Here is a 10,705-nt window from a genome sequence, read left to right on the forward strand (position 1 = left end):
CCACCCTTTGCCTTGATGACAGCTTTACACAATCTTGGCATTCTCTCAAACAGCTTCACCTGGAATGTTTTTCAACAGTCATGAAGGAGTTCCCACATATGCTGGGCACTTGTTGGCTGCTTTTCCTTCAATCTGCGGTCCGACTCATCCCAAACCATCTCAATTTGGTTGTCGGGTGATTGTGGAGGCCAGGTCATCTTATGCAGCACTCCATCACTATAATAGCCCTTATACAGCCTGGTGTGTTTTGGGTCATTGTCCTGTTGAAAAACAAATGATAGTCCCACTAAGCCCAAACCAGATGGGATGGTGTATCACTGCAGAATGCTGTGGTAGCCATGCTGGTTAAGTGTACCTTGAATTCTAAATAAATCAAAGAAAGTGTCACCAGCAAAGCACCCCTACACAATAACACCTCCTCCTCCATGCTTTACGGTGGGAAATACACATGCAGAGATCATTCGTTCACCCACACTGCATCTCACAAAGACAGGGCAGTTGGAACCAAAAATCGCACATTTGGACTCCAGATCAAAGGACACATTTCCACTGGTCTAATGTCCATTGCTCCTGTTTCTTGGCCCAAGTAAGTCTCTTCTTCTTATTGGTGTCCTTAACTGTTTCTTTTGCAGCAATTTGACCATGAAGGCCTGATCACAGTCTCCTCTGAACAGTTGATGTTGAGATGTGTCTGTTACTTGAACTCTGTGAAGCATTTATTTGGGCTGCAATTTCTGAGGCTGCTAAGTCTAATGAACTTATCCTCTGCAGCAGAGGTAACTCTGGGTCTTTCTTTCCTGTGGTGGTCCTCATGAGAGCCAGTTTCATCATAGCGCTTGATGGTTTTCGTGACTGCTCTTGAAGAAACTTTACAAGTTCTTGATTTTCCTAATTGACTGATCTTCATGTTTTAGAGTAATGGTGGACTGTCGTTTCTCTTTGCTTCTTTGAACTGTTCTTGCCATAATATGGACTTGGTCTTTTACCAAACAGGGCTATCTTCTGTATACCCACCCTACCTTGTCACAATACAACCGATTGGCTCAAACGGATTAAGAAGGAAAGAAATTCCACAAATTAACTTTTAACAAGGCACACCTGTTAATTTATATGCATTTCAGGTGACTACCTCATGAAGATGGTTGAGAGAATGCAAAGAGTGTACAAAGCTGTCATCAAGGCAAAGGGTGACTATTTGAAGAATCTCAAATATAAAATATTGTTTGATTTGTTTACACGTTTTTGGTTACTACATGATTCCAATGTGTTATTTCATAGTTTTGACATCTTCACTATTATTCTACAATGTAGAAAATAGTAAAAATAAAGAAAAACCCTTAGGAGTAGGTGTTCTAAAACTTTTGACCAGTAGTGTAAATTTCAAACTATGCAGTTGGATTTACCACTATGAAACACTGTGAAAATTATGGTAATGCCCTTTTAGTGTAAGAGCTGCTTGAAAAGACCGCCTGAAATGTCAGTCTGTTTTGGTGGGATGGAGTTTCGGCCTGCTTGGTGACAATAACACCAATAAGTAATAGACTTCCAATAACAGTTAGTTTTACTTTTCCCTTACCCACTCAGACCATTCCCAGACGGTCCTCGCAAAAGTATTGCATGAGAAATTGCTCATTAATAAGAAGCTATTTTTGTTTCTTTTTGAAATGATTTGATATTGAAACAGAATGAATATCCGCAATGTCCAGTCTGCAGAAAGAAATCATCACTGGAATTCCCCCCCTGTAACCTGGTTTTAAAGAACCTGTGTGAGGCCTACTTACAGGATAGAAGTCAGAGAGCTTCAGCAGGGTCTGAGGTGCTCTGCAGTCAGCACAGTGAGAAACTCAAGCTCTTCTGTCTGGAGGATAAACAGCCCATCTGTTTTGTGTGTCAAACTTCAAAAAAGCATAAAAGTCATGACTGCTGCCAAGTAGATGAAGCTGTACTGGATGATAAGGTAGGAGATGTATTTAATACTACCTGACTTACAGCCTGTACGGCATATATTGTGAAATGTGAATTAAGATCTGTGTGCCATTCCACTCCTTTCACACACAGCACCTCTTTATAATGTTGTTTCATTCCAGGAGGAACTCAAAACTGCACTGGAGCCCTTAAAAGAGAAGCTGAAGGTCTTTAGAGAAGTTAAACTGACATGTGATCAAACAGCAGTACACATCAATGTAAGAATACAGAGTGAAGCTGAGATACAATGATTCTGTAAATATTTACCATAACCGTGTGGAATTATAGATTATCAATTATTGATGATATCTTTGACATTCCTCTCTGCTGTGTCCGGAGTCAGGCCCAGCACACAGAGAGGCTGATTAATACGGGGTTTGAGAAGTTTCATCAGTTTCTACATCAAGAAGAGAGAGCCAGGATAGCTGCACTGAAGGAGGAAGAGGAGCAGAAGAGTCAGATGATGAAGAAGTAGATTGAGGAGATGAGCAGAGAGATATCATCACTTTCAGACACAATCAGAACCATAGAGGAAGAGCTGGGAGCTGAGGACATCTCATTCCTGCAGGTAAGGACTAATCTACCTCTGATAAATCAACGGCCCTATCAGTTATGAAATAAATATTGTAGTAATCAATTGATATGTTTTAGATTGATTTGCTATGATCAATACATCTTTAAATGTGTTATTTTGTTTCCCTACAGCACTACAAGGATACAGTGAAAAGGTAAGGGGACTTTATTATGTCTCTCTCTTCTCTGTGGTTCTGTATCAAACCCCACAGCAACACTGACTCCTGAATGTTCTTCCAGAGCCCAGTATACACTGCCAGATCCAGAGAGGGTTTCAGGAGCACTGATAGACGTGGTAAAGCACCTGGGAAACCTGCAGTTCAGAGTCTGGGAGAAGATGCAGGGAATAGTTCAGTACAGTAAGTATTTAAGGGGTATAACAAGGTATTATATACTGTAGACCATGACATCACTATGACTCTCTAATACAGAAAAAGAGACTGAATTATATTTAAAGTGGAACTCCAGTCTCCTTTTCACCTAATTTATTACCTGATTTACTCAACAAAGGCTCATCTCAATAGGTGGTCCAGCTATCCTCGTGACATGGAACAAGTGTTGGAGGTGGGGGGAGGGGCTTTTCTATTTTGTCCTCTAATACTCCTCTATTGTTCCTCAAGCGAGGGGGAGGACGATGACATCACAGTGCACCCACCAGACCAACTCATTGAATGGTCAACTCCTTGAAGTTTGCAGTTGTGTCTAAAAAACAGTATTTATTCCCTTTTAAGTCTGGGAACATTACTGTATTTATACATGAGATATTTCTTTTTAACAGGACAAGTACAAGACTAGCTGGAGTGTGTCTTTAAAATAAATAACATCCATTTTCTTTACAACATCAAATCCGTTTCTGTGTATTTATCAAAAAGCAGATGGTACATTTACAGATGTGAAGTTAAGAGGATTTCCCAATAAGTAATGTGCACATATAGAACACAAAACATACAACACATAGCATTATATATCATATACAGGAATGTACGCGTGTGTTCTTTCTGTCCAGCTCCAGTGACTCTGGACCCCAACACTGCCCACCCAGAACTCATTAGCTTCTCAGCAGCTTCCAGACAACCCAGAGAGATTTGATGAGGAAGAAACAGTCCTGGGTTCTGAGGGCTTTAACTCAGGAACACACAGCTGGGACATTGATGTTGGGGAGAATATATACTGGTACCTGGGTGTGATCAGAGTCTGTCCAGAGGAAGGGAGACAGTGGATATTGGGATGGACCCTGGGGTGTGTTGTTTGGTGGTGGGGTTTATAACACACATGTACCAAATAAGCCACTCACTCCCCTCACAGTGAGACAGAACCCCCAGAGGATCAGAGTGCAGCTAGACTGGGAAGGAGGAAAGCTGTCATTCTCTGACCCTGTCAATAACACACATCTACACACATTCACACACACTTTCACTGAGAGAGTCTTTCCATACATCAGGAATCTCTGTTTTCTCCACCCTCTGAGAGTGTTACCAGGTAAGGTGACTGTATCAGTGGATACTGTCTCTGTCTGAATCAGGGACTAACATGATGTAAATGAGTCAGTAACACCCATTGATGTCTTTCATTACGATTCTCACAGAGGGAGGACACACTGTGATGGAGAGTATCATTGTTGACTCACCTGTTACTATTATAGAATGAATATGTAACCTGTTACTATTATAGAATGAATATGTAATCTGTTACTATTATAGAATGCATATGTAATATGTTACTATTATAGAATGAAAATGTAATCTGTTCTTTGTTGGTTTTATTTTTACCACATTTACATTTCGTCTGGTTGTTTTAACCCCTGCAGTATGTATCCCAATAAACTTGGGCTGCCTGAATGAATGGCATTTGGTGTATAGTGTTGTGGCCTTGTACCGTGCCTCTGTTAGCTAGCTTGTAGACAATGACACCGTTAATGTATGTCTATAGAGTGCAACACATTTTCAACCAATATCAATAAACATGTTATATTATCTGGAGATTTTTCCTTCTGGGTTAAGATCAGCTGGAGACAAACTGTGTACAGACACACACACAATTCCTATAACCTTTTTGCCTCTTTCTGGGTACCACAGGTTAACATTAGGAAAAGTCTATAATTAATCATTGTTTCAGTTACTGTGATATCGTAAAGCCTTTGATAAAACCCCACTCACCCATGAAGGGACATAACATCGTTCAATTAGAAATGACTGTAGATTACCCCAGCATATCATCATTCACACACATTTTCACTGAGTCTTTCCAATCATCGGAAATTATTGCCGTCTCCACCCTCTGAGGGTGTTACCAGGTAAGGTCTGACGGTGCCACGTTGAATGTCACTGAGCTCTTCAGTAAGGCCATTCTACTGCTATGTGTTCCTATGGAGATTGCATGGCTGTGTGATCGATTTTATACACCTGACAGCAACGGCTGTGGCTGAAATAATCCAATCCGCTAATTTGAAGGTGTGTCCACATACTTTTGTATATACGGTGTATTCGTAAAGTATTCAGACCCCTTGACTTTTTCCACATTTTGTTACGTTACAGGCTTATTCTAAAAAAAATCCTCTCAACAATCTACACACTGTACCCCATAATGACTAAGCAAAAACAGGTTTATTTATTTTTTTGTTAATTTATTGAAAATAAAACCTGAAATATGACATTTACATATTCAGACGCTTTACTTAGTACTTTGTTGAAGCACCTTTGGAATTGATTACAGTCTCAAGTCTTCTTGGGTATGACACTACAAGCTTGGCACACCAGATTTTGGGGAGTTTCTCCCATTCTTCTCTGCAGATCCTCTCAGGCTCTGTCAGGTTGGATGGGGAGTGTTGCTGCACAGCTATTTTCAGGACTCTCCAGAGATGTTCGATCAGGGTTCAAGTCTGCTCTGGCTGGGCCATCTTTTCCTCGATCCTGACTAGTCTCCCAGTCCCTGCTGCTGAAAAACACCCCCACAACATGATGCTGCCCCCACCATGCTTCAAAGAGGGGATGGTGCCAGGTTTCCTCCAGATGTGACGCTTGGCATTCAGGCCAAAGAGTTCAATCTTGGTTTCATCAGACCAGAGAATCTTGAGTTCGAGTTTATTTTTACAGGGACAGCGCACATTAATCAACGTTTCAGTAAAGTGCCGGTTTTATCCAGCCGGCTAATTTTCAACCCCAGTCCCTGGGCAGGTTAGTAAAAACAATTACAATACAGACAATAATTGAGCAGTGAGCACATGCAGAGCAACATAGGACAAGCAAGACATAGCATGCAGACAGAGCAACATAGGACAAGCAAGACGTAGCATACAAACAGAGCAACATGGCACAAAAAGCAATGTATTCCAGACATCATGGGAAGCTCTCACGGAAAAAGCATATTGACTGAAGGTGCTTTTCCTTAAGGGAACTATACAGTCACCTCTCATGGCAGACCTTGTGGATCTGCTGCCATATGTTAGGGTTTTCTGTTTAACAAAAGTCCTAAGTGGAGGGGGAGCCAGGCCATTTAGGATCTTGAATACAAGACATGCGTCAGTGTATTGCACACAATTTTCCCAACTCATGAGCTCATGCCTTCTGAGGATGTAACAGTGATGATGGCTATTGGGCTTCCTATCAAGCACTTTGAGAGCCTGTTTGCAGACAGACTGAATAGGTTTTAATGTTGTACTATAAGCTTGGGACCAACTAGTCAAGCAGTATGTTAAGTGGGGGAGTATCATAGATTTGAAGTACAGTTTTGCTTCCTCTGTAGTCAATTTTTTTTGTATAAATCGGAAATTAGCTAGGTTGAATTTGGTTATTTGAATTACCTTTTTCACCTGCTTTTTAAAAGAGAGGTTGGAATCAAGTACGATGCCAAGGTACTTAAATTCAGATATCACCTGGAGCTTCTCCCCTGACACATAGACATCTGGCTCAGTAGCATCAGTTGCCCTCTTTGTGAAGAACATGAAAACAGTTTTTCCCACATTGAGATGCAAACACGAGTCACTGAGCCACTTTGTAACCTGGACCATTACAGTAGTGAGTTATTGTGCAGCTTGTTGTTTGCTCTTTGCAATGCACATATATCACTGTATCATCTGCATACATTTGAACTTCAGACCCAGTACAGACAGAAGGCAGATCATTAATGTACAGGCTGAACAGGAGGGGCCCCAGTATTGACCCTTGGGGCATACCCACATCATAGCTAAGAGTGGGCGACAGCTCATTGCTCACTCTGACACACTGAGTTTTGCCTTCAAGGTATGATTTCATCCATCTCAAGGCATCGGGGGAAAAGTTGAACTTCAACAATTTTATGATGACAACCTCATGGTTAACAGTATCAAAAGCCTTCCTTAGGTCCAGAAACACAGCCCCAACAACGCACCATTTGTCCATCTTGGACTTCACATTTTCCAGAAGAAAGCAGTTGGCCGTTTCTGTGGAGTGTTTTGCTCTGAAGCCAAACTGCATGGAGTGTAATGTGAAGGGGCTGTTGTTGAGGTGCGCAATCAGTTGTTCTGCTACACACTTTTCAACAACCTTCAACACCACAGGTAGTATACTAATGTGCCTGTAGTTACTCACGTCAGCAGAGTCACCCGATTTAAAGATGGACGTTATTATTGCCGACTTCCATACCCTTGGAAACACCCCCAGACCATCTTGTTTCTCATGGTCTGATAGTCTTTAGGTGCCTTTTGGCAAACTCCAAGCGGCCTGTCATGTGCCTTTTACTGATGAGTGGCTTCCGTCTGGCCACTCTACCATAAATGTCTGATTGGTGGAGTGCTGCAGAGATGGTTATCCTTCTGGAAGGTTCTCCCATCTCCACAGAGGAACTCCAGAGCTCTGTCCGAGTGACCATCGGGTTCTTGTTCATCTCCATTGCTCAGGCTGGCCAGGTGGCCAGCCCTAGGAAGACTATTGATTGTTCCAAAATTCTTCCATTTAAGAATGATTGAGACCACTGTTCTTCAGGACTGTAGTGGCTTCCTTACCAATTGACCATAGCCACTGCCCAAGCCTGAAGCGCTGTTATTTCAGATGCATACAGTCCACATTCAAAGTTCCCAAACAGCAAAACACATTCAATGAGACCACAGTACAATGAACGGGCATATATTTACACAGACGTACATGGAGCTCTATGTTCTGTCTTTTATACAAATATGTTTAAATCGGCTCTAACAGGGACCTTCAATGCTGCAGAAACGTCTTGGTACCCTTCCCCAGATCTGTGCCTCGACACAATCCTGCCTCAGAGCTCTGCAGACAATTCCTTCAACCTCATGGCTTGGATTTTGCTCTGACATAAACTGTCAACTGTGGGACCATATATAGACAGCTGTGTGCCTTTCCAAACCATGTCCAATCAATTGAATTCACCACAGGTGTACTCCAATCAAGTTGTAGAAACATCTCAAGGATGATCAATGGAAACAGGATGCACCTGAACTCAATTTCGATTCTCATAGCAAAGGGTCCGAATACTTATGAAAATTAGCTAAATTTAGCAACATTTTCTAAAAACCTGTTTTAATTTTGTCGCTATGGGGCATTGTGTTTAGATTGCTGAGAAAAAAAAGTCGTATTCAATCAATTTTATAATAAAGCTGTAATGTAACAAAATGTGGAAAAAGTAAATGGGTCTGAATAATTTCCAAAGGCACTGTATAGTGTAGTTTGAAGTAGAATGCCAACATAGATACTGTATTAAGTCAAAGCTGTGCGCTGGAAAACCTTGGTAGATCACGGGTGGATTCGGCATTGTGGCACTCATGTGAATAGGCATTGTGGCGCTTCAGACCAATGCCTATTCTCACTTATAATTTTGTTTTTTGTTTCTAATTTCCATGTTTTTACAGGTGATTATACAACATTATAATTAATCAATAAGGCCCGAAGGGGTGTGGTATATGGCCAATATACCACAGCTCATCATCCAGACCGTGTTCAGCATTATCTACTCCAATATGTCATGATTCCACTATTTGTATCATTTGTAATAGCTTTCAATAGGGGACTTTGATTTTGAAGCAGAACCGCAAATTCCACTATTGTGTCTAATCCTTATTTTGGCTATTTTCACACAGGTGTGCATGGCAGAGATGAACATTTCCAACACATGGCAGAGTTGTTAGTTTGGAACCATTAATCAGCACAATTGTATTCAAATGCCAAGAAGACTGGAGAAGGACTGTCCACAGATCAATTTATAAGAGAAAATGTCGGTCGGAACCGGTACCAGAACCACGCAGGTCCTCTATTTTATGTATTTTTTAATTTCACCTTTATTTAACCTTTCTGGTGCAGGCGTTCCGCTAGCGACCCACCTCGACAACATCCGGTGAAATTGCAACAACACCTGACTATTTTTGAAAAATCTTGCTAATTTTTCAAAATAAAAGCCTTAAACCATGTCTAAAGCCTGGTCACAGCCTGAGGAAGCCATTGGAAAAGGAATCTGGTTGATACCCCTTTAAATGGAAGAAAGACGGTCCAGGAAACACAGATAAAAAAAAAAGAATTGCACTTCCGGGTTAGATTTTCTCAGGTTTTCGCCTGCAGAACCAGTTTTGTTATACTCACAGACAATATTTTGACAGTTTTGGAAACTTTGGAGTGTTTTCTATCCTAATCTGTAAATTATATGCATATTCTACGATCTGGGCCAGAGAAAATGTATGTTTACCTTGGGAACATTATTTTAAGAAAATAAAAAAATTCTGACCCCTAGCGCTAAGAGGTTTTAACCAGGTAGGCTAGTTGAGAACAAGTTCTCAATTACAACTGTGACCTGGACAAGATAAAGCAAAGCAGTGCGACACGAACAACAACATAGAGTTACACATGGAATAAACAAACATACAGTCAATAATACAATAGAGAAAGTCTATATACATTGTGTGCAAAAAAGGTAGGATAAGGGGGGTGAGGCAATAAATAGGCCATAGTGGCGAAATTATTACAGTATGGCAAATTAAACACTGGGGTGAGAGATGTGCAGAAGTTGGGTGTGCAAGTAGTGATACTGGGGTGCAAAGGAGGAAAATAAATAAAACAAATAACAATATGGTGATGAGGTAGTTGGATGGGTTATTTACAGATTGGCTATGTACAGGTGCAGTGATCTGTGAGCTGCTCTGACAGCTGGTGCTTAAAGCTAGTGAGGGAGATATGAGTCTCAAGCTTCAGTGTTTTTTGCAGTTCGTTCCAGTCATTGGCAGCAGAGAACTGGAAGGAAAGGCAGAAGGAGGAATTGAATTTGGGGGTGACCAGTGAAATATACCTGCTGGAGTGCGTGCTGCGGGTGGGTGCTGCTATGGTGACCAGTGAGCTGAGATAAGACAGGGCTTTACCTAGCAACAACTTATAGATGACCTGGAGCCAGTGGATTTGGCAAAGGATATGAAGCGAGGGCCAGGCAACGAGAGCATACAGGTCACAGTGGTGGGTAGTATATGGGGCTTTGGTGACAAAGCCCCATATAGATAGGGTAGACTGCATCCAATTTGCTGAGTAGAGTGATGGAGGCTATTTTGTAACTGACATCACCGAAGTCAAGGATCGGTAGAATAGTCCGTTTTACTAGGGTATGTTTGGCAGCATGAGTGAAGGATGCTTTGTTGTGAAATAGGAAGCCGATTCTAGATTTAATTTGGGATATATTAATATTCTAAGTCAGAACCGTCCAGAGTAGTGATGCCGGATGGGTGGGTAGGTGTGGGCAGCGATCGGTTGAAGAGTATGCATTTAGTTTTGCTTGCATTTAAGAGCAGTTGGAGGCCACGGAAGGAGAGTTGTATGGCATTGAAGCTCGTCTGGAGGTTTGTTAACACAGTGTCCAAAGAATGGCCAGAAGTATACAGAATTGTGTCAGCGAATCACCAGCAGCAAGAGCGACAACATTGATGTATACAGAGAAAAGAGTCGGCCCGAGGATTGAACCCTGTGGCACCCCCATAGAGACTGCCAGAGGACCAGACAACAGGCCCTCAGATTTGACAAACTGAACTCTGTCTGAGAAGTAGTTGGTGAACCAGGCGAGGCAGTCATTTGAGAAACCAAGGCTGTTGAGTCTGCCGATAAGAATGTGGTGATTGACAGTCGAAAGCCTTGGTCAGGTCGATGAATACAGCTGCACAGTATTGTCTCTTATCGATGGCGTTTATGATATCGTTTAGGAC

General features: G+C 41.7%; 1 protein-coding gene across 1 annotated transcript; it reads left to right on the top strand.

Moving 5' to 3' along the window:
* The first annotated feature begins 2,307 nt into the window (after nucleotides 1–2,307).
* LOC139542944 (E3 ubiquitin-protein ligase TRIM35-like) lies at nucleotides 2,308–4,517 on the top strand. The gene is made up of 4 exons (XM_071348961.1): nucleotides 2,308–2,533; nucleotides 2,671–2,693; nucleotides 2,779–2,897; nucleotides 3,545–4,517. Exons 1-4 carry the CDS (start codon nucleotides 2,450–2,452, stop codon nucleotides 3,625–3,627), a joined length of 309 nt encoding a protein of 102 aa, XP_071205062.1. The 5' UTR covers nucleotides 2,308–2,449; the 3' UTR covers nucleotides 3,628–4,517.
* Nucleotides 4,518–10,705: the final 6,188 nt, after the last annotated feature.

This window comes from Salvelinus alpinus, chromosome 17 (assembly GCF_045679555.1).
Source record: "Salvelinus alpinus chromosome 17, SLU_Salpinus.1, whole genome shotgun sequence".
NCBI classification, from domain to species: domain Eukaryota; kingdom Metazoa; phylum Chordata; class Actinopteri; order Salmoniformes; family Salmonidae; genus Salvelinus; species Salvelinus alpinus.

Coding starts and splice junctions, on each gene's coding strand:
- LOC139542944 (XM_071348961.1), top strand. CDS start 2,450: ATGAGCAGAGAGATATCATCACTTTCAGACACAATCAGAACCATAGAG. Junction 2,534..2,670: donor AGGACATCTCATTCCTGCAG/GTAAGGACTAAT, acceptor GTTTCCCTACAG/CACTACAAGGATACAGTGAA. Junction 2,694..2,778: donor TACAAGGATACAGTGAAAAG/GTAAGGGGACTT, acceptor ATGTTCTTCCAG/AGCCCAGTATACACTGCCAG.